Source organism: Mangifera indica, unplaced genomic scaffold (assembly GCF_011075055.1).
Source record: "Mangifera indica cultivar Alphonso unplaced genomic scaffold, CATAS_Mindica_2.1 Un_0003, whole genome shotgun sequence".
NCBI lineage: Eukaryota > Viridiplantae > Streptophyta > Magnoliopsida > Sapindales > Anacardiaceae > Mangifera > Mangifera indica.
Genome location: NW_025401095.1, coordinates 481,466 through 505,970, shown reverse-complemented (window position 1 = coordinate 505,970; position 24,505 = coordinate 481,466). Strand labels below are relative to the sequence as shown.

The 24,505-nt window shown below is 30.7% G+C and overlaps 1 protein-coding gene and 1 non-coding gene across 8 annotated transcripts in view; both read left to right on the top strand.

Annotated features, from left to right (window-relative positions):
- LOC123205303 (2-succinylbenzoate--CoA ligase, chloroplastic/peroxisomal-like) overlaps positions 1-24,505 on the top strand; it is a 43,417-nt gene that overhangs the window by 599 nt on the left and 18,313 nt on the right. For 2 of the 7 annotated variants that reach the window (XM_044622231.1, XM_044622230.1), the window contains exons 1-2: positions 21,995-22,289; positions 22,877-22,949. In XM_044622231.1, the coding sequence (XP_044478166.1) occupies positions 22,090-22,289; positions 22,877-22,949 (273 nt within the window). In that variant the 5' untranslated portion in view covers positions 21,995-22,089. Of the gene's footprint in view, positions 1-396; positions 455-497; positions 582-619; positions 724-1,790; positions 1,978-21,994; positions 22,290-22,876; positions 22,950-23,843; positions 23,942-24,505 lie in introns of those variants that run through there. The other 5 variants (XM_044622236.1, XM_044622237.1, XM_044622232.1 and 2 more) reach the window with 5 other exon arrangements.
- LOC123205353 lies at positions 4,125-4,226 on the top strand. The gene has a single exon (XR_006499841.1). It is a non-coding gene; the product is annotated as a U6 spliceosomal RNA (small nuclear RNA).

The following is a 24,505-nucleotide window of genomic DNA, read 5'->3' as shown; positions in this document are numbered from 1 at the left end:
TCTGAAAAAATTTCAAATGCCTTCTTTTTTTTTTTTTTTCATTAAAGGTCTTTAAACATTTGTGATTATGACCATTTCTCTCCAGAGTCCTGTGTTCTTGGAGCTAAATATTTCAGAACCGAAATCAAAGAGCTTTTGCTAATTTGGAAGCCTGTATTTTTCTTTTTATATTTAGCTTTTATTGTGTTCTAGAATTTTCCAAATTCACCCTAAATCATCTTCATTGGAGTGAATAAATTTTGAAGTATAAGCAATAATATATTGATCAGATCTATTTATTTTAAGCTCATCAGTTTGTCACTTCAGTGGTTGCCCTTTCATTTTATGGTAATGATTGTCTAATAATGTTCTCATTTTGTTCCTAATTGCTGATGAACGCAATAATATATTGATCAGATCTACCTATTTTAAGCTCATCAGTTTGTCACTTCAGTGGTTGCCCTTTCATTTTATGGTAATGATTGCCTGATAATTTTCTCATTTTGTTCCTAATTGCTGATGAACGCAATAATATATTGATCAGATCTACTTCTTTTAAGCTCATCAGTTTGTCACTTCAGTGGTTGCCCTTTCATTTTATGGTAATGATTGCCTAATAATTTTCTCATTTTGTTGACAGTTGCTGATGAACATAAACTGTGGTTTTCCAGTGACTTGTATTTGGAGTGGTTACTTGCTGTTGCATACATTGAAAGCATAGCTGCTCCTTTAAATTATTCATGGGTAAGTATTAGTTTGCTCCTATGGCAGTGATATTTAGAACCCGGGGAGTTATATGTAAATATTTGAAAATTTTCTTGATTGCCTATTTCCTAGAGGTTTTTTTTTTCTCCCTGTAGAATTTGTTTAGAAAATATTTTTCCTGGATTCCTTGGGACAATTAGAATTAGCCAGTTTTTTTCAACTGCTATTCTATATAATATCCTACCTGTTAAGTTAGATCCATAGCGCTGAACTTAGAATATTTTTATGAGGCTTGAATTCAGTAATTTCTCATTTCACATTTCAGAAGGTGCATGGTTCAAAAATTAATCTGTTTATTGCAGTTTGATTCCGTGATTTACAGATTGACTTAGTAATTCCGATATTTCTGTGTAGCTACAGTTCTTAAAACGGAAAAATGCAGAATCTGCACAGAATTAAGTTTAGAGGTTTCCTTGCCAATTAATAAGCATATGTATGGAGCAAGTGCCAACCAATTTAACGGTTGAGCTATAGAGATTAATGTATGTTACTGACCCAATTTCAAGAGAATTCCTTTTTTGGGAAACCAGAAAGAAAATTCCATCCAAATATTCAGAACAAGAAGCTTTGTTCAATTTAGCATGGAGAATCTGATAAACTTTTAAGTCAGTATATTTGTGCATATTTTAATATTTGAAATTTGTATAATAAAGCTTCCATGTTATAGCTTTTGTATTTATTATTAACATATACATAATCTTATTTATGCCATAATTATATGGTCCAAATCCATTTAAAACTCTTTTCTGGAATTGTACATGGCATACTTATGTGACATATTCACCGCAACATTTTAATTTATTTAGATAAGGATGAAATGAAATTCATTTAAGCTAGGAAAAAGGAAATGATATCTAGGTTGGCTAACTGAATTAAATAGAGTAGATATAAAGTCAGAAGCATGTCAAACTTCTGTTTAGTTAAACTGGCCATTAGAGAAATGCATATATTATCACACATTGTATTTGTCTAACATGATATGAGATGGTACAAAAGTGAAATTTGCATAAGAATAACCTTGTATGTTACTGTATATCTAATATCAGCTCCTCATCAACTTGCAAAGTTTCAAAGAAGCAAGGTTGGCAATGACAACTATAAGACCAGTAATGCTGGTTACTGATGAGAGTTGTAATCATTGGTACTCGGAACTGCAGAGTAGTGACATGCCTTCTTTGCAGTGGCACGGGTCTCTGGGCTCCCCTTGCTCTGATTTCATGAAAACATGGAGCAGTATGTAGTTTCCAGCAATCTATTGATCATATATTTACCAAAGTATTTAATTAATATGATAACTAACCTTTCAGTAATTTACTTCTAATAATGTCATTGTTGTTTTCTTCATTTTGCCAGTTTTAACTACTGATATGATTAGGGAGCACTGTCTAACATCTCCACCACTGAATTATTCCTAGGCACCTGAGGGTGCTGTTATTATATGCTTCACTTTAGGTACAAGTTTTCTTATTTTTGATCTATTATTCATATTGGGTCTGAGTTTACCTATGTCGGGTCGACGTGACCCAGTTTCATTAAAACTACCAAAGGGCAATTACATGGTAGTTGGGTGGCAGTTGGACTACCATATATATGTCCAAAACTGCACCCAATAGAGGGGAAACCTAATTCATTTTTCATAAGAAGAAAGTCTTCTTCTTCTCCCAGAAAAAAAAGCATAGAAAATACAGAGACCATGTCTCTGAAAGATTGCAATACTCAGGCAAATGAGGTTGTGGAAATGACTTATGTCAGACTCTCAAAGCATAATCGAACAAACCAGTTGAACAAAAATCGAATTCGGGTACATATCTCTATTTATAGAATTTATAGAATTCGATTTGGTATGTTTAAATGTTTTCCAACATTGGTATTAGAACTTAGGTTGTTTATATATCATGCTTTCTGTGAATTAAATTCTAGATGTTGTGAATTGTATAATCTGAATATTGATTTTTATAGGAATATTTATTCAAATTCGGATTTTGGAGACGAATTAAATTTGGCCAAATTGCATGAAATTATGCTTGGAAACATGTTAGAATAAATCTTGGAATTGTGTTACATGATTGGGATTGAAAATTGCTCAAAAATGACGTTGGAATCGATGAATTTAAAGCCAAAAATCATGACCCATGATGTGACTTTCCTACCGTTGTTTCGCTGGATTTCGGTGACATTGGCATTAGAAGTTGATATGAGGAGACTCGTTGTTAAAAGAGCTTTAAAAGCCCTATAGTCTCGTCATCGAAAGATGATCAAAAGATGACCATTTGAACAGTCAAAGATCTAGGATTCTTTATTGAGTCTGGTTGCAATCAGATTGGGAAAACCCATTGCCCGACCCATTTAGTCAACGGGTTGTCCAAACTAGTTGGTCAATAGATCAACTTGTGGTCAATTGGGTTGACCCAAACCAGTCAACAGCCACCTGAGTCAATTGGTCAAAGTTTGACCCATCATTGTTGATCGGTCAACAATGATCAATGGTAAATAGAGGTTTTCTGGCGATTATGAGCACGTGGAGGCGCATGAGATACTTCTCCCATACGAGAAACTTCTCTAGACACGTGTTGGCGCTTGTGGCTCATCCCTAGCGCTTGAACGCCTGTGCATGCATTGTTTCAACATGTGGAGGCATATGCGTCATCGTTTTGGGGTGTGAAAGCATGTGTGATGTCGACTTGGCGTGTTTTGGTGCGTAGTACTGTGTTTTGGTGACAATGCGTGAGACACTATTTTCGATGTGTGAAACCCATTTTCCGGCATGTGGCAACTATGTGATGCACGGATCTGCACATGGAATATATTCTATGGGTCCTATGATAGGTAGAAACATGTAATACATCATTTTGACTCTTGAAAACACATATCGGTGTTTTAAAACACATGGATTTCCATATGATTTTCATCTAAAAAGTCACCGAAGAGCAAAGGGAGAGAAATTGGGAGGGGAGATAAGGTGGATGGAGGACGATTAACAATTGGAGATAATAGATCGTTATTAGAGAGAAGAGGAAAAAACTTGAGGGGGGAAATTATTATTTTTTAAACTTTGAGTAAGGGGAAATTACGAGATTTTTAAAATATGATAAAACTTTAATTTTTAAAATTTTTTTAGTAAATAACAGTGTTACCTTTAATCTTCATTGATATTTTTAAAAGAATTTTGTTTCATGGATAGATATTTGAGTTTTTGAAAATTGAAAAATAATATTTTAGAATTTTACTATACCTTGAATGGGAAGCCATTCATTTAAAAGTCAAAAGGTCACATTACATGAAAAATGAATGTGTCATTTAGTTGGAAACGAACTATCCCACGTTGTTCAGTTAAGAAACAGTGCAATGGTTTATAAACAAAGGCGATGCAGCAAGAGAATGTCTCTTGGAGACATTCAATAAAATTGGAACGATACAGAAAGGATTAGCATGACCCCCACGCAAGGATGACACACACGAGTTGAGAAATGGTCCAAATTTTTTTTTTATTTCCGCGGTTGGATTTTCTCTTCTAATCGGTGGCTCTTATGGGTATAAATTTCTCTTACTTGAGTTTGAATTTTTGCACTGTCTTTGCTGGGTTTATGAATATTGATTGTTGATTTAATGTGCTTATTTCTCATGAATTTTTTGCGTAGCCAATTTGCAGAAGTTGTTGCGGTATTTAGAAATTGAATCACCTATTTAATGTTATTCCAGTGGTATGGGTTGTCAATTGCACCTTTTCAGATATAGTATGACTATATCTAATGAGATAACACCTTGGCTAGTGCGATCCCTTAAGATACACATCTTTTTTATACGATTATAATAATAATAAAATTATGTATATAATTTTATATATAAATAATGATATATTATTATATAATTAAATATTTTTTATATTTAATTATATAATGATATATTATTATTTATATATAAAATTATACATAAAAGTGATGTACATAATACTACCTTTATGATAATAAAGTCTGATCTAATTAGTGGTGACTACAGTTAAGGGTAATATCATAATTTCAAAATAATTAAATTTCATTTACCTGTTTGTAACTGTGACAGGGCTTGGGGCCCTTTTTGACTAATTTAGTTAGATTTTTGGTGGAGATTGTGATTTTCCCAAACCTTGGGTGAGAAATCAGATACGTACCTCAACCTTCATTCAATTGTGGGCAAATAATTGGGAAAAGATAAGTAGAAATCGAATCCTCCAATCAAATTCCATCACAAGTACGTCTACCGAACAGACAAGATTCAATATCCACATAACAGTACCGCTCTTTCAACCTCCACTAAATTCTTTTCAAAAGACTTTAATTGTACGTATAAATAATAATAATATATTATTATATAATTAAATAATTAAAAATTAAAAAAATAATCATATAATTATAAAGAGATATTAAAATAAACACTTAACCATAAGGGGTTTAAGTGAAATTATCTCATATTATTGTACTTAAAAAATATACTTATTTCTCTGAAATTACCAAAATACCCTTATATATAAACCTAAAAAAATTAAATTCTCATCCAAAATTTTCCCAACTCACTGTTCACAAAAATTGAATTCCCACATACACTTCCAAAGGTCTCCCATGGCATGGCAACTTCGAAATTTCGATCGAATCGTTGACATTTTATGATGATGAAAATGACCAAAAAGGTGAGTAAATTATCTCTTACCTTGTTTAAATCATTTTTATGTTTAGATTTGATAGATTAGAGTAACATTTAGGCAATTTTAGTTAGTGTTCTTCAATTTGAATAATTGATTCTTAGTTGTTTTAGATGAATTAGTTTATGATTATTATACAATCATTTTTTATTAAAACGGTAGCCAAAAATTATTGTTTTGATTAAATAATCGATCGATTTTGAAGTTGAAAGTCAACTTGGGGATCTCGAGTTTGAGAAATATCCCTTGGATTGAATCGATGACATGAGAGAGGGGGGCAAATGCGAGTTTTTAAACAGCAGGTATGCTAGGAGATATATGCGGGAACCATGGGGGAAAGGGGAAATTGCAAGATTTGAAACAATTTCCCACGGAACGACAGGGGGGAATCATGGGGGAGGGGGGAAATGTTGATTTTTTAAACAGTTAGACCAATAGGAACCCTCGTGGGGGAGAAATAGTAATTTTTTCAACATTTTGGACATGTGGGAGAATGAGAAAATGTTGGGGGCAAATTGATATTGTTCTAAACATTTAGGACCTATGAGAGAGAAAGAAAATGTTAAGGAGGCAAATTGATATTTTTCTAAATCTTGAGTTTTTGGGCATATAGTTTTCGAATATTACATCTATTTTTCGATTTTTGTGATTTCTAGGGTTTTTGACATGCATTTTTTGATTTTCAGATCAACTTTTCGGTATTTGTCATTATAACATAATTGAACGTATAGTTTTAGAATTTTCAATCCATTTTTTGATATTTTCATTTTAGAATTTTTGGAGATGTTTTCAAATTTCAACTCTGTTTTTTAATTTTTATTATTATAGGGTTTTTCAAAATATAGTTTTCGAATTTTATATTGGTTTTTCAATAGCTCTCATACTTGGGTTATTTGATATGTAACTTTTGAATTTCAAATCTATTTTTCAATTTTTATTATTTTAGGGTATTTCAACATTTAATTTTCAAAATTCAGGTCCTTTTTTATTTTTGTCATTTTAGGATATTTCAACTTGTAATTTTTAAATTTTCGAGCGATTTTTCAGTTTTTGACAATCTAGGGTATTTCAATGTATCGTTTTTGAATTTTAGTTTTGTTTTTTGATATTTGTCATTTTAAGGTTTTTGGACGTATAGTTTCCAAATTTTAATCCAATATTTCGTTTGTTGTCATTCTAGGGTATTTCAACATATACTTTTCAAATTTCAGATTGATTTTTTAGGTTTTTCTATTCCAAAGAATCTTAACATTTAGTTTTCGAAATTTAGATTTGTTTTTTTAATTTTTGTCATTTTAGGGTATTTCAACTCGTATTTTTCGAATTTTTGAGTGATTTTTAAGTTTTTGACATTCAAAAGTATTTTAACGTGTAGTTTTCGAATTTCATTTTCATTTTTTGGTATTTGTCATTCTAAGGCTTTTGGATGTATAGTTTTCAAATTTTAGTCATTTTTTGAATGTTGTTATTCTAAGGCATTTCGATATGTACTTTTCAAATTTCAAATCGATTTTTTTGTTTTTATCATTTGAAGGTATTTCAACGTCTAGTTTTTAAAATTCAGGTCCCTTTTTTTATTTTTTGTCATTCTACGATATTTTGATTTGTAATTTTTGAATTTCTAAGTGATTTTTCTATTTTTGACATTCTAGAAAATTTTAACGTGTAGTTTTCGAATTTGAGTTTTGTTTTCTGATATTTGTAATTTTAAGTTTTCTAGACATGTAGTTTTTAAATTTTAGTCCTGTTTTGTATTGTTGTCATTCTAAGATATTTGGACATGTATTTTCGAATTTTAGATTGATTTTTTGGTTTTTATCATTCAAGGATATTTCAAAATTTAGTTTTCAAAATTCAAGTCTGTTTTTTTATTTTTGTCATTCTAGAGTATTTTGACTTGTAATTTTTGAACGATTTTTTAGTTTTTGATATTTTAGGATATTTTAGTGTGTAGTTTTCAAATTTTAGTTTTGTTTTTTGATATTTGTCATTATAAAGTTTTTGGACGTGCAGTTTCAATTTTACTACAGTTTTTGGTTTTTTTTTTTAAATCTAGGGTCTTTTCACATGTAATGTTTGAATTTTTGTTCGATTTTTCAGTTTTTGTCATTTTAGGATCTTTCAACATGTAGTTTTCAAATTTTAGGTTTGTTTTTTACTATATTTATCATTTTTATTTCTGTTTTTATATTTGTTTTTTATTAAATTTTGATAAATTTTAATTATTTAACAGAATATTTCTCATAAAAGAAAATGTGGTGTTGAGGAATTAAGAATACCGGATAAGTCATGACACTTTTGAGTAATGGTGACATGTTGTGTCCAACGAACCACAGTATCGAAGATTAGTTCTACATTGACATTAGAGTAGCTATAGTTGTTTGAGAGGATGTGCTTTGCGCATATCCTTCAATTACTAGACACCAGGTTTAGTGGAGTGTTGATGCACGCATTTCTGCTATGACAGTTATATCGGGGCTTAGACAGGGATGAGTTTTGATTCAAGATAAATGGGGTTGACGTGAGATTCAGTTGATTCGAGTTTGCACTTATGATTAGGTTATCATTCAATCAGATTATTACACTTTCATCATATATTCTACACAAATTCGAACATAGGATTAGAGTTACTTATTTTTGGGGATGTCAGAAGGTGCAGTATCAGGGTGTAGAGCATGTTTTCTTGACTGGGCCATGGGGATGATGACATTAACGCTGTCAAAATGACCATATTGTATTGTTTGCATATGGTGTTACTAGGGAATAATCGACAAAAGAAGATATTTGCATAATATCTCTAGTTGGTCAATCACTTGGACAGGTTTGATTCCTATCCGTGGGGTGTTCCGGTGTGGGAAATGACATCCTAGTTAATGTCTCAAGTGAGTGACAAAATTTGCTTCGGCCAAATGCCTAACATGCATAAATATGACATTTACGAATTCCCCCTTGCATTGTAGATAAATGTATATTTGTTAATTATCTATATTGATTGGCAAGGAAAAATTTTAATTAAATTTAATCATTAATATTTACATTGCAGTATTGGAAAAATGAAACGATCGACACCCTGTATAATTGGGTGGACTTGGTTGATGTCCATGTATCTCTATGGATGTTCAGGGGGCATATGTGAGATGCTTCTAGTTGGAGTCATATGGGAACTGTGTTTCACTGATGATAAGGTATGTAATTGTTAATTAATTAGTTAATTGATACTATGATTATTGCAAATAAGTTGAATTATATATGTGAATGAATATGATGATATTACTTTCTTGCTCAATTGTCATCGATTGAGGAGGCTAGAGCACGGTATGCCAACATTTTTGTGTACACAGGTATGTTGGAACCGTATTCCTCCTCATCTTTTTCGACGCCACATTTAGTAGGAAATAAAACATCTCCAGTGATGCCACCTATTGATATACAAACTGTTAGTCCTAAGACACCTAATAAACCTATTCAACCCCCTATCATAGAGCATACCATATGTCCTGTTGTTGAGACCTTAGCCGTTGAGACTACACATCTTCTTTAGGTTCAGAAGCATGCTATCGATTACCCTACACATGAGTGTCCACTCATTGCATCACCTATCTATCCTTATTAGATACTGCGTTGTCTTGTTGGGATAATATGATATTAAGTGAGATATCCTGTTTACGAGATAAGATGTCTATCTTGTGAGAGCAGATTTTTCTCAAATGTCTCGATTAGAGGATTGTAAGACTTGTTTGGAAGATATCGTCATGCATACATGAACAGCTCTAATTGATCAGGTGACCAAGCTACATCTCATTTATTTCTCTTATAAGTTTTATTTACCTGTTTCTCTAACTTGTATATTAATTTCGTATAAGGTACTTACGATAGTGTTAAGAGGGTCTCATCTATTAACCTTTCGATTCCATCATGTTCCCATTTGAGGTTTGTAATTAATTGTTTTAATGATATTTTATATAAAATATTGTTATTATATTTTATATAAAATGTTATTGATCAAAATATTATTATTATTATTCGTATAAGGTACTGATATGAGAGGGTATCGATTAGCTCTTCGGTTACATTACCTCTTTCATCCAAGGTTTGTTATTTATCGTTGTTACTATATTTTTTTGAACTGTTATTCATCAATTTATTTTATATATTTGTATAGGGTACTAATCATAAGGGGGTTTCAGTTGGCACTTCGGTTACATCACATCCCCCACTTGAGGTTTGTAAATTATTGTTGTTATTATATTTTATATAAAATGTTATTGATCAATTTGCTATTAATATTATTATGTATATTTAAAATGTTTTTTTTCTTTTTAAGATGAGCAGTTGTGGTTAATTGTTAGGATCCCCAACTTCAATAAAAGGGTCGTTGACATTAGTTCACAAAGGGACAAGTTATTAAAGGTTATTTCACATAGAGAGGAAGATAAAATATATCTATTATAATTTGTATATTTTCGTATATATATTTATCACTGATAATATAAAATTACTTTCTTAGTCCATCTCGGGGATACAGACGGTTGACTTGACAACAATGGTGGATTCCCTCGCTAAACCTCCTCTGTCGTACATCGATAAGATAACATTAACGATTTAATTGTATTCGTTAATTAAAATTAAATATTGAATTAACAATTTTATGTGATTTTTCAATTAGTGTCGATTGCTCATTGTAGGGTCTCCAGAAGGGTTCGTTCGTTCATACCCCATATTAAATCCAATCAAACCAAACAGGAAGTGACAAATTTGGACCATTCCATCCTCTACTGTAGAGCGTGAGGAATTTTTCCTCACGTGGTACATCAGAGCTATAGCATCCGACAACCATAAGGTTTAAAACGTTAGAGCGAAGTCCAAAGACATTTTTTTGGAGGATTATTGTTAGTTGCGCGAGTGGCTGACTGACGATGTAAGTTGCTATATCCATTGAATTTGGTTAAATGTTTTATATACTCATCAAAAAATAATATAATTCAAGTTTTATATATCTATTTTAGCATGTAGATTCTTTCTTGGCACTAATACATCAACACTAGCATGAACAGTAGACCATCGTTCCATAGAGTTGGATGATGACCCATACCTTCTTTGTGAGGCATATTGGAATGGCATTTGATAATCGAAGTATCACACCACCAAAGAGTACGAATGGCCTGAACTATTCATGAATATGGTAAAGGCAGATTACACCCTCGATTTGTTTTACAAATCATGAGTTTTTGTTTATAAGTTTTAATTTACTTTAGTTAACTCATACACAACACGTGTATCAATTATAATTTCCCAATGTTTATAAGTTTTCATCCCTATAAACTTTGACTGTGCCCATTGGGTTGTCGGAGTCATTGATTTTCATGATTGGTCAATCACCATTTACAACTCCAAGGTATAGTACATAGGCAGATATAAGGGGGTCACACTATACGACATTCATACCAGTATCATTAGAGGTGACGAGTTTTTGGATCACTTTTAGGCGTACACCACGAATAGATCACTTGATGTTACGGTGGAACAGGGGGTGTTCTCCAACGGGGTGAGGGTTCCGTTGATTTTGACATTTTTATGTTACGCTTCATAAAATGTATAACTCTTTCATAGAGCTTAGACTTTCCTGAGAGTCGGCCTTCTCTATGCTTTGGCTTTTGCCTTTGCAATTGTATTTTCACAAAATTGAGTATATCACAGATATATATTTGTATTTATCATTATTTATTTTACCGATTTCTGAATTATTATGTATATATTTATTTACGATAATTTATTGGTAAAGGATTTGATTTCAGGTTTTTTCTATTTTATCAGTTTTATTTTATTATTAGAAAATACTGTTCACTTCAAATTGCACTACCTTACAATTTCTTCAAATTACGCCCTAAATGCAATTCCAATGTAGCTTCATACAAAAGTATTTATAACACTTTAAACTATCATATTATCATATATTGTACAAATATTGATCAAGATAAGATAATCAAAAATGGAAGAAAATGACAATGAAAATTCTGTAATTTTTATACAACTCTTTGCCAAGACAAAGAAAACAATACACACATATACTAAAATGACATCAAATTGGAATACAAACATAACCAAGGCATAAAGGATAAATCCACAAACCTTGGAACTCCACCACCACTCTGTAAACACATGAGAATGGATAAAGGAATTAAGAAGAATAAAAACATTAAGGCTTTCTAGTAAAAATGTTAAAGTTCTCAAAAATTTTTTTACATTGAAATGCTTAGTATTTATATAAAATGGGCTTGGCGGCAATGTTTGCGTAATTTTAATTTAAAAAAAACTCATTTAGATAAACTAAACTCTTCAAATTAATCAAACAACAAAATGTTTATTTTAACAATTACATAGATAATGTTCATTATAACAACTATATAATTAAAACATTATTCATACTAAATATATTACATCCCATATGAACACAAGTACTCAAATGAAATATTAATCAAAGTACATTGATTACATATCATTTTAACAAATACATAAATCATATAATTAATAAAACTAAACAGAAGTTTGTGAAGATCTCGTTCTTTTATCTATTTTAGATGAACCTTGCAGGACAGAGCTTGGAACTGGTGTTGGACTTTTGCATTGTGTTTGAACATGCCCTAGTTGCTTACACCAACTACAAACCTTGGGTGTAACTATCTTCCCTTGTGAAGGACGTCAATTTCTATTTGAAAGGCGACCTGATCGACCATAATTAAGAACAGGGGAGGGGGGGGGGGGGGGGGGGAGAGAGAGGGATAGGGCAGGATAACTCTTTCTTCAAGGACTACAACTATTCTTATTGGTTTCTAAGTGGATTGATAGGTTCCACATCATTACATAGTAGTACTCAGTGGTAAAGAAATGATGAACCTATGCATTCACATTGGTAAGCCTTATATGTCTTGTAATAGTAACAACATGTTTACATGGAATATGTGAAAGCTGAAACTTCTTACACATACAAGACATTTAAGTAAAGTCTACAATGCTCATGTATCCACCACTACCTAAAACCTAATACCGAACATTTGTAATTGGGCAAACCTCCAAATGCATAGCTTTCAACACATGGCAGTTAAGTATCTTTTCTGTCTATGGGATAACATAATTAAGGTATTCATCTATAATTTGGAAAAAGCAATAGACATGCTCAAATATATAATTAGCATTAACTCCATACGTACTTTCATGGTTTCTTCTTTTTTAAAACCATTGTTGTAATGTGCCCTAAATGAACTCGATAAACATTGTGATGCGTAGACCCTGTGCTTGTCTGACGAGGATATTAAATGACTCTGTAATGTTAATTGTCATTATGTTATATCAAAGTCCCAAAAAATGTGCCCTACTCCATTAGTGAAACCCCATCTTACGTACGTAAACCCCAATTTGAGGATACACTACATCAAGAGATCTCATTATAACCTCAAAATCTGCTTCTGTATATGACTTTACAGCTTTTCAATATAAACACGCAACTTGCAAGTTTGTAAATAATATGAACACTTTATTTTCAAAATTTATAAAATGTTAATCAGTATAAAATTTTTGTACATATATAAACATGTTACCCGTGAGTTGTATTTATACTTTGATCGTATGTTATAGAAGAGGTGACGACAACAACACCCATGGTATATATCTGGAAAGACGTCAGCCATTGCAAAGTATATAACATAATATCGATATGAGATTATTGCCAACTTGGTATTTCATTGATGCATTCTTTAACCTTCGTCAAAAACCAACACCACGTATCATGATCTTCTTTTTTACCGATATCAAAAGGCAATTGGGTATATCTGGTTATTACCATTGAGACCTACTTTAAAAAATAAATGTCCGAGATATCGACCTTTAAAGAAAATAGTATCAATGCAAATAACAGGTCGAATATATTGTTTAAATGAATGGACGAAACATCCCAATGCCATAAAAACAAAAACTTAAATCGATGTTCATCGTCTATTTCTATAGCTGTCACGATTCCCAGATTAACACGCTCTAAGTTATAGCAATAATCAAGTAATAACATAAATAATTCTTTCAATAAGCCCCTCAGTGAATTTAAAACCTAGTTTCTTACCTGCCACACCTATGAATATGAAATGTCAATTTTATGCCTATTCGTGATGTCAATAATGATTTCTTTAAGTCGATAAATTCAATCAATCAATATAAATTTTGACCTTATTAATTAACCTAAAGCCCGAGCCTTAGTTTATCTATAATGTGACATTATCTGATCAACTGAACATATGTGAGTTTGATTCATTTTACCAATTCAAAAGACTTGATGGGGTTTGACTCTACTTCTCGTTAGATACTATTGGTATTTTTCATCATGACACTTAATCTTCATCTCCTTGTGTCAAACTTAAGCACTTTGTATTGAAATCCTTTCTCAAGTGCAAATTAATCCACAACATCTTTTAAGTGTTTTTTGTCACTAAAAATATCATCAAGTTTTACAATATTTCCCTTTTAAATCGATCCTACATCACTTGACGATATTGAAGGTTGTAGAGAAAAATCAGAAAGCTATTTAAATGGATCAGTGGAGACATAGTAAAAAAACGGTCTTGAATAATTTTTCTCACCCATAATAGGATCTTTAAGTTGCTGACTATTTATATCACAGTTAACATGTGACATCTCCTCGAAGTCTGTGTCATTAAGAAGAATATCAATCATCTCATTTCCCTTAAAGTCACCTTAGTTTGAAACCCTCTCTTTATCTCTAAGAGCCCATTCATTAACAATATAAAATGCATCATTATTAAAATCAATCAAGTCTTCCCAATCAAATTCTTTTTTCACTTTACTAATTTCTTCTTTATCTTTTTCTTGTTGTCCTTTGATCAGGGCACATGTAATAAAAACATAAATACATTCTTTGAAGTATTGAGACATGTCAATAAAGCTTTGGACATCTTTATTATTTTCAATCTTTATAGGATAGTTGAGCTCAATTCTTCTTGGTTTCATATATAGTTAAATATAGTTTTTGATTGAATCAATACCGCAATATTCACTCAAAAATTGGATAAATCATTTAAATATTGTTCTAGAGAGAATTTTAACCAATTGTTTACAACCTCCAACATAATTTATTATGTTTTTATCACATTGGATTCATTCTCCTTGTAAACAAATGAAACATACCCAACCATTTTAACTATCAATCTTATAATGAAAAATTTTGAGAAAAAATTAGAATTTATAAAAAAAAATCTACAATAACCATTTATTGATACATATGTCATCTCTAATTTCCCAACATGTCATTAACTACCTCTATACATTAGCTGAAACTAAAATGTTAATTTCATATCTTAGTTAATATCTAAATGAGCCTTATATTTTTTCTAACTCCCTAATATATTATAAAATAATAAAATACATTATTGACTATGACATATACGAACATGATATTCTTATAATATCGTAAATGCTCTCTCATTATCTGCGTATTGTATTTAGCATCCTTATGTTGTGTCTAATTTCATACTACCCCTTATATTTATTTGCAATTTTATTTAACTCTCTCAAATATTGTTTTGTATTAATATGCTCCTATATTTTATTAAAATATTTTTATATATTCCTAACATTTCATTTAAGCCATAGGATTATTTCCCACCCAAAGTATGTTGATTTCCCAAAGTTTCCCTCGTTAACTTTGAAAATACCATTTACCCCACCCATGACAATTTAAATCTGTTAATTTTAAGAGCAAAATTGTTATTTTATATTTAATATTAAAGTAAACTTAAATATGATTTCATTTCCCCTCCTAAAATTTTAAAAACTAACTTTTCTTCCCTAAACTAAGTTTGAAAAAATGATATTTCCCCCTTAGGGTTTAGTTTCAAAATCTGATCACCTTCTCCTACACCATCGTCGGCCGTCTCTCCCTCTCAATGGCTCTCCATCCTCTGACCTGTGCCTCACCTCCAACCCAACCCCTTTGATGTCTAAAAACGTCATCTGAAAAAAGAAATCATCTTCCCAGACAAAGACGAGACAATTTGTCTTCCTTTGGGAAGATGACTCGTCTTCGTTCGGGAAGACAATCATCATCCCAGATGATGAAGACGAGATTGATTGATCTCGTATGGGAAGATGATTTCTCTTTCCAAACGATATTTTGGACACTGAAGGAGCTAGGTAGAGGTGAGACAACTTGTCGGAGGATAGGGAGCCGTCAGGAGAGAGAGACGACCGATAATGGCACCGACAAAGGTGATTGGATTTTGAAACTAAACCCTAGGGGGAAAATGTGATTTTTTCAAACTTCGGTTGGGGAAGAAAATGTTAGTTTTTAAACTTTTAGGGGGAAAAATTAGATAAAATTTTTAGGGGTTAGGGTTTCATTAATTTGAACTAGCCATAGGTAGGTAAATGGTACTTTCAAAGTAAATAGAGAGAACTTTGAAAAATCAGCATACCTTGGGTGGGAAACAGTCCTTTGGCTTTTCATTTAAAACCTTCTTACAATATTTAATATCAAAATATCTCTTATATTTTTTTAATATTTCATTTAATCCCCTATAATTATCTAATATTACAGTTAACACTCTCATATATTGTCTTGTATTGAATTATATCTATATATTATGAATATTTTATTTAAAACCTTCTTACAATATTTAATATTAAAATATCCTCATATTTTTTAATATTTTTTGACCCCTTATAATTATCTAATATTACCGTTAACACTCTTATGTGTTGTTTTATATCGAAATACGTTTATATATTCTTAATATTTCATTTAAAATTTTCTTACAATGTTTAATATTAAAATACTTCCTATATTTTTCTAATATTTTTAACCCCGTCTAATTACCTCAAATTTAATTTAACACTCTTATATGTTGACTTGTATCGAAATACATTCATATATTCCTAACATTTCAATTAAAATCTTTTTACACTGTTTAATATCATAATACCTCCTTATTTGTCTAAAATTTCATCTAACACCTATAATTATTTAATATTTCATTTAACACTCTCATATGTTATTTTGTATTGATATGCCTCTATATATTTGTTAAAATTTCAGTTAAAACCTTCTTATATTGTTTAATATCAAAATACCCCTATATTTTTTTAATATTTCATTTAACCCTCTATAATTATATAACATTTCATTTAATACCCTCATATATTGTTTTGTATCGAAATGCATTTATATATTCCTAAAATTTCATTTAAAACCTTATTACAATGTGTAATATCATAATGCCCCCCATATTTGTCTAAAATTTTTTTAACAAATAAAATTAAGTTTTGAGTTAAGATGTGTATAAATAACTTTTTTTCATTAATTGATTTCTTTTAATTTGAATTAAAAATACTAATTTTTCTTCTTCCAAATGAATTTATAGTATCAAATATTGAATTAAAATAAAAGTGAGAGTAAATATTTAAATGATACGAGAAATATATGTAAGTGAGTTTATATAGAAGTGGTAAAGAATAATTTTGGTATTTTAAAAAGTATTTTAGGTATTTTTGTTTGAAAGTTTGAAAAGTGAGTACTTTTGTTTAGGGGTGAACAAAACCGGTTAACCGGTTTTACAAACCGAACCGAATTTTCGGTTTTATAAAAATCACGAACCGAAACCGAACCGTTTTATACATTAACCGAATTATAACCGAACCGAAATTATTGGATAACCGATCCGGATTTTCGGTTACCCAATTTTGAACCGAATTTTAACAATTAATATTTCAATTAAGTTTTTAATATAAATTGTTTTCTTTTCTAATTTTAGCTTTCACTAAACACTAAAGTTAAGTAAATTTTAAATGATTCCATATTTAATATAAATAAATACAAATATGATTCAATTGAGTATTAAATTAATTTACAAAATAAGTATAAATTAGGAAATTGAAGAAGTGTAGATCGGTAACATATTCTTTTCGCACTTTACGTCAATATCTTCAACCTGTAAATAATTAATGAATCAAAAAAATAAGTTAAAAAAAACTAGCATTAGAAAACTCTCTTACACGTAAATATAAATTCAATATCATTCATTTCACATACCAAGATGTTGAACATATAGTCAATAAATTTTTTAAACCATCACTATGTAACTAAATGAACAACATACAAAATAAAAAAATAAATAGAGAAAAAAAAACTTGAGACTAAAGTATGAGATTGAATTGAATAACTCACCATGAAGATGACAAAATGGCATTGAGACTAGAGAGATTGTATCAATCATCCTCCAAATGAATAGTGGTAGTTTCCGTTGGCGAGGGTGAAAATTCTTCAAAAAATAAAAAACAAATAATACATAAGATATAAATAACTCATTTCATGATTATATCATTTAATATAAATATTTTTAAATCACAATCAATCATAATATTTACAACATGTATCATAAACAATTTACAAATTATATATGCATGTTTGTGAATAATTTTACTTTTTACCTGATTCAATGTTTGCTATCTCTTGCAAGCTTTCTTCAATTATAAATTGTTCACGTGATCCTCGGATCCAATCTTGTGCACAAATAAGAGCCTCTACCATCTTAGGAGTAAGAGAGCTACGAAACGGATCTAATACACGACCCCCAGTACTAAAAGCTGACTCAGATGCAACAGTTGAAACAGGCATAGCCAAAACATCTCGTGCTACCAAAGAGAGAATTTGATATCTTGGTGAGTTCATTTTCCACCAATTCAAGATATCAAACTTCTTGTCTCTATCATCATCAATGTCTTCGGCTAGATATTTATCCAACTCAGATTTAGGTTGCATAGCTTGTTGTCCAACCCTTTCTTCATTATACATAACCATCATGAAATCTTCAGGATCAAGATTTACATCACCAATATCAACATTGCTCATACCTTGAGATTCCTCAGTTGATTGCATACCATGAGAAATATTAAGCAAACTGTATTCTTCATATAAAGCATACAAAGTCTCTTTTATTTTTGTTTTCAACTTATCAGCATCAACAACATCATAGGAATGATTAATAACCCAATTCACATACTCTAACTTGTACTTAGGATCCAATACCACTGCAATGAATAACATTAGGTTAATATTATCAATATTCCCCCAATATTTGTCATGTTTTCCCTTCATCTTTTTAGCCATTTGACATAATTTATGATCACTGCTTTTACACCATGTCAAAATCTTCAACCCAATGCCATATATTTCTCTCATATATGCATTTCCTGTAACATAAAGAGAACCAGACACACGTAGAGTTGCATCATAAAAAATTTTTAGAAAAGGCAACAAATAACGGGCATATTCCCAATCAGTAGGCGTAGGAACACCCTTATACTTATCCCCATTAAGCTCAGCTCGATACTTACTATCTTGAAGCTCTAACAAGTCAAATGCTCTCTGAAATTTTATAGCCATATCCAACATCAAATAAGTTGAGTTCCATCTTGTTTCAACATCAAGAGCCAACAAACCTTTACTTTCAATTTTTTCTTGTTCTACACAATCTTTAAACTTTTTCAATCTCATTGGAGAAGACCTTACATACCTTACGGCGGAACGAATTCTAAAAATAGAGTCATCCATATCTTTTAACCCTTCTTTTATAGTTAGACTCAATATATGCGCACAACATCTCATATGAAGATAGTCACCATTCAATACACTACTATTCCAACGTTCCAACCTTTGTTTAAGATAATTTATTCCTGTATCATTAGAGCTTGCATTATCAACAGTTATGGTGAGTATCTTAGAAATTTTCCATTGAAGCAAACAACTCTCAATTGTCTTGCCAATAGTTAAACCTTTATGACTCGAAATAGGACAAAAATTGAGAATTTTTTTGTTTAGTTTCCAATCCTCATCAATAAAATGAGCTGTAAGACACATGTAATTGAGGTTCTGACAAGATGTCCATGTATCAGTGGTGAGACAAACTCTATGAGGGAACTTAACAAAGAAATTCTTCAACTTCTCTTTCTCCTCAACAAAAATTTTAAAACAATCTCTAGCCATAGTAATACGTGAGGGAACTTGAAATCTAGGTTGTGCCACACTCATCATTTCACGAAACCCTTCTCGCTCCACAAACCTAAAAGGTAACTCATCTCTAATGATCATTTTTGCTATAGCATGTCTTATTAAATCTTGATCAAACTTCCAAGAGTAAAGTGAAGGATATGTGGAAGTAGCCTCAACACCACTTGAGAGATCATGTGTGTGTTTTTGAAATATTAAAATCTTTTGTCTCTTTTCCTCCACATTCAAAGGATATTTTTTACATCTACTTAAATGATTGCATAAAGAACTAGTACCACTTTTGCTAGAACATACAAGGATAGCCCCACAATAATTACATGAAGCTGTAACATCATCTTTATTTTCACAATCATTTTTTGTAAAATGATCCCACATATCAGAAGCATTTTTCCTAGTTTTTATAGAACTTACACGTTTGAGGTCTTTAGTTGGTAATGGAGCTACAGAATTCCCACTGTTATCACCGATGGACGACATCTATAATAATAATAAATTATTATGTTAATAATAGGCATTAATAATCACTCAATCATCAAACATATGAACTGTGCGTTAAAGAAAAACTAGAACTAACAAATCACTCAATTATTATGTTAATAGGCATTAATAATCACTCAATCATTAACCCTAATCAATCATCAAATAACTAACAAATCTCATCCCAGTAGATAGAAAAGCTAACATAAAACATTTAAAAAAAGTATGAACTGTGGGTTAAAGAAAAACAAAATAATCCAAATTCTTGGATGTAGATTTTGTGGAGAAAGAGAGGTGGAGATACTTAGCTCTTAATCAAAAGACTATTGAAATCTAAACTAGTAAAATCATTACTTCATTCTTTAAATTTATAAGTTTATATGGGTATGTAATTATCAGGGCAGGGGAATAATTTTGCTTCGATTTCATCTTAAAAATCTAGCTATGCTATTTTATTGAATGACACAATGCACCAGCCTTGGTCTCTCACATTGGGCTTGATAGAAAGAGCAGCAAAGTTAAAATAGGTAAGGTGAAACATTAAAACTTCAAGAGAAAAAGATCTAAATTCAAACTTTTATTATGTTTGTTTAAAATTATCAATAGACTTGACAGAAAAAATATAAATGTGGATTAGGAATGACAGTTTTCATAATCAATATTATGTTATGAATTAAGAAATAGCAAATTTCTTCCTTTTTCCTTGATAACAATTGAATACTCACCTATAAGAGCTATGGATATAAATCTACATAAACATATAAGCAATAATCTAAGAAAACCAAACTTTCATGCTTTTAATAAGAACTTTACAATTGAATACTCACCTATGAGAGCTGTGGCGGTTTGTGGTGGGTTTCAATATGTTTTTGCAAGCCCAAATCAATGGTAAAAATCTGCTGCAAGAAAAGAATAGAGAGGAGAAAAAAATATGGCAGTGAAGATTGTTGCAATGCAAGCAAAAATGAAGAAGAGAGAATGAAAAAGAAGAGAAAAGGAGATGAGACGTGTTGAGCCTTGGTTGCTTGCTTCTTGGATAGCTCTGCAACTACAACTGCAACTGCAACAATTCTGCATAGTAGCTGGCTGGCTAGGTGGCTGGAGATAGACAAAGAAGGAAAAATTACAGAAAAAGCCGGAAGCAAAGGAAAAGAAAATAACCTTTTTCTGTAAATAAACCTTTGACTTTTTATGTTAATAAAAAAGGGTAAATTTCAATTTTTAGGATAAATTTTTTATTATTTTTTAAATTTGAAAATTGAACCGGTTATCGGTTAACCGATTTTTTAATTTGAGTAAACCGAAAACCGAATTGAATTTTCGGTTTTTGTAATATTTTGACCCGGTAACCGAACCGGTTTTATGGGTAACCTATTTTTCGGTCCGAATACCGGTTCAGTTACTATTTCGGTTCGGTTATTGGAAATTTTTGAACACCCCTACTTTTGTTTAAGAATAGGAAAATAAAACATTTTTATTTAAAGAGGGGCAAAATGGATATTTATTTTAATTTCTCAATTATAAAATATAAAAATAATATATTATTATTTTTATATAAAATTATACATAAAAATGGTTAATTTTATTATTAAAAAATTAAAAATATTAATTAAAATAGACATAAAATTTTATGTTTAAACTTTTTAAAATAAATTTATTTTTTTAAGCTAACTAAATATTTATTTCAATAATATATTTTTTAATCATTTTTTTTATAATCTTTTTTTGGATAACATACTCTAATATTATATTAATGGTAAATTTAATAATTTATAAATCAAAATATTAATAAATTTAATTAAAAATATATCATTTTTTATTTGATTTTTAATAAATATACGTTAAAAGAAAAACAATAAAATTATATGTATTTATTTTTTATATATAATTTATATACACAGATGAGATATTATTATATGATTGAATATTTTTATCATATAATAACATATATTATAAAATTATCTAATTATATAATAATATATTACTATATATAAATTATATATAAAAAATAATTACATAAAACATTGCTCAAACAAAAAATAGAACGAAAGTTAATGCAAGTGCGAAGAGTACTCTATTCCTGTTCTTAAAGGAAATTGCCTAATTTCCCGATTTAGCTCCGTTCACAATGTCTAATTACTCTCAGTTTCATATTTGCAACTGTTTGAGTGGCCTTGCCCACCGCAAGCGGAATTCCGTCGTCACCGTCTTCGGCAACCGCCGCAGAACCGGTGAGCAATTCGTTCGTGGCGTGTTGAGTTTGGCGCGTGGACTGCTTCGGCTAGGCCTCCGCTCCGGTGACATTGTTGCTGTCTCCGCTTTTAACAGGTCCACTTCCAATTATATGATATAACAACATTTGAGAGTGCTTTGAGAGGAAAAAAAGTATATTAATTGCTTCTCTGAAAAATTTCAAATGCATTTTTTTTTCATAAAAGATCTTTAAACATTTGTTATTATGACCATTTTTTTTCCAAAATCCTGTGTTCTTGGAGCAAAATATTTCAGAACAGAAATCAAAGAGCTTTGGCTAATTTGGAAGCCTGTATTTTTCTTTTTATATTTAGTTTTTATTGTGTTATAGAATTTTCCAAATTCACCATAAATCATCTTCATTGGAGTGAATAAATATTGAAGTATAAGCAATAATATATTGATCAGATCTATTTATTTTAAGCTCATCAGTTTGTCACTTCAGTGGTTGCCCTTTCATTTTATGGTAATGATTGTCTAATAATTTTCTCATTTTGTTCCTAATTGCTGATGAACGCTATAATATATTGATCAGATCTACTTATTTTAAGCTCATCAGTTTGTCACTTCACTGTTTGCCCTTTCATTTTATGGTAATGATTGCCTAATAATTTTCTCATTTTGTTGACAATTGCTTATGAACACAAACTGTGGTTTTCCAGTGACTTGTATTTAGAGTGGTTACTTGCTGTTGCATACATTGGATGCATAGCTGCTCCTTTAAATTATCGATGGGTAAGTATTAGTTTGCTCCTATGGCAGTGATATTTAGAACCTGGGGAGTTATATGTAAATATTTGAAAATTTTCTTGATTGCCCATTTCCTAGAGGTTTTTTTTTCTCCCTGTAGAATTTGTTTAGGAAATATTTTTCCTGGATTCCTTGGGACAATTAGAATTTGCCAGTTTTTTTCCACTGCTATTCTATATAATATCCTACCTGTTAAGTTAGATCCATAGCACTGAACTTAGAATATTTTTATGAGGCTTGAATTCAGCAATTTTGTATTTCACATTTCAGAAAGTGCATGGTTCAAAAATTAATCTTTTTAAAGCAGTTTGATTCCTCGATTTACAGATTGATCTAGTAATTCTGATATTTCTGTGTAGCTACAGTTCTTAAAACGAAAAAATGCAGAATCTGCATAGAATTAAGTTTAGAGGTTTCCTTGCCAATTAATAAGCATATGCATCGAGCAAGTGCCAACCAATTTAATGGTTGAGCTATAGTGATTAATGTATATTACTGAGAATTCCATTTTTGGGAACCCAGATAGAAAATTCCATCCAAATATTCAGAACAAGAAGCTTTGTTCAATTTAGCAAGGAGAATCTGATAAACTTTTAAATCAGTATATTTTTGCATATTTTAATTTTTGAAATTTGTATAATAAAGCTTCCATGTTATAGCTTTTGTATTTATTATTAACATATACATAATCTTATTTATGCCATAATTATATGGTCCAAATCCATTTAAAACTCTTTTCTGGAATTGTACATGGCATGCTTATGTGACATATTCACCACAACATTTTAATTTATTTAGATAAGGATGAAATGAAATTCATTTAAGCTAGGAAAAAGGAATTGATAATTGATAGGTATCTGGGCTCCTCTTAATCTGCAGAACCTCTCCAGTCCTTCAAACAACCTGCTCCTGCAGTTCCTTCTCAACACAGCAGCAACCACTCAACTTTCTCAGCAGTCCTCACCACAAGCAACAGTGTATAAATCACACAAATCAATAGAATGATTTATGTAACAAGAGTGTTTCTAGGATTTGTAATATTATATTAAACACTGAATGTAAAATGAAAAATATTCAGCAATACAAATTAAGTTCAGTTTTAGAAAATGGAAAGTGATTAGTGTTTCTCTAATTATGTAGAAATGAAATGGTAGATTAAGCAAGGCATCGAGAGGCCCAACACTCTCCCCTGATTTTCCCAATTTCTGCTGTAAAATGGCTGACGATTTTCTCCTTCTCCACTGCTTTTATGTCCCCTAATAGCTCAGGTCTCTCCTTGTTTGCCACGTGTTCTCCCTATATTGGGTGGTCCATGCAACTGAGAGTTTGCCATTTGCTCTTTTACCTTGTTGCCTTGTGTCTTCAAGAACATTTTCTTCCTTTGGTTATTCTTCCTGCAAGAGTTGTATATGAGTCCTAACAATAATCTAGGTTTGGCTAATTGAATTTGATAGAGTAGATACAAAGTAAAAAACATGTCAAACTTCTGTGAAGTTAAACCGGCCACTAGAGAAACGCATATATTATCACATATTGTATTT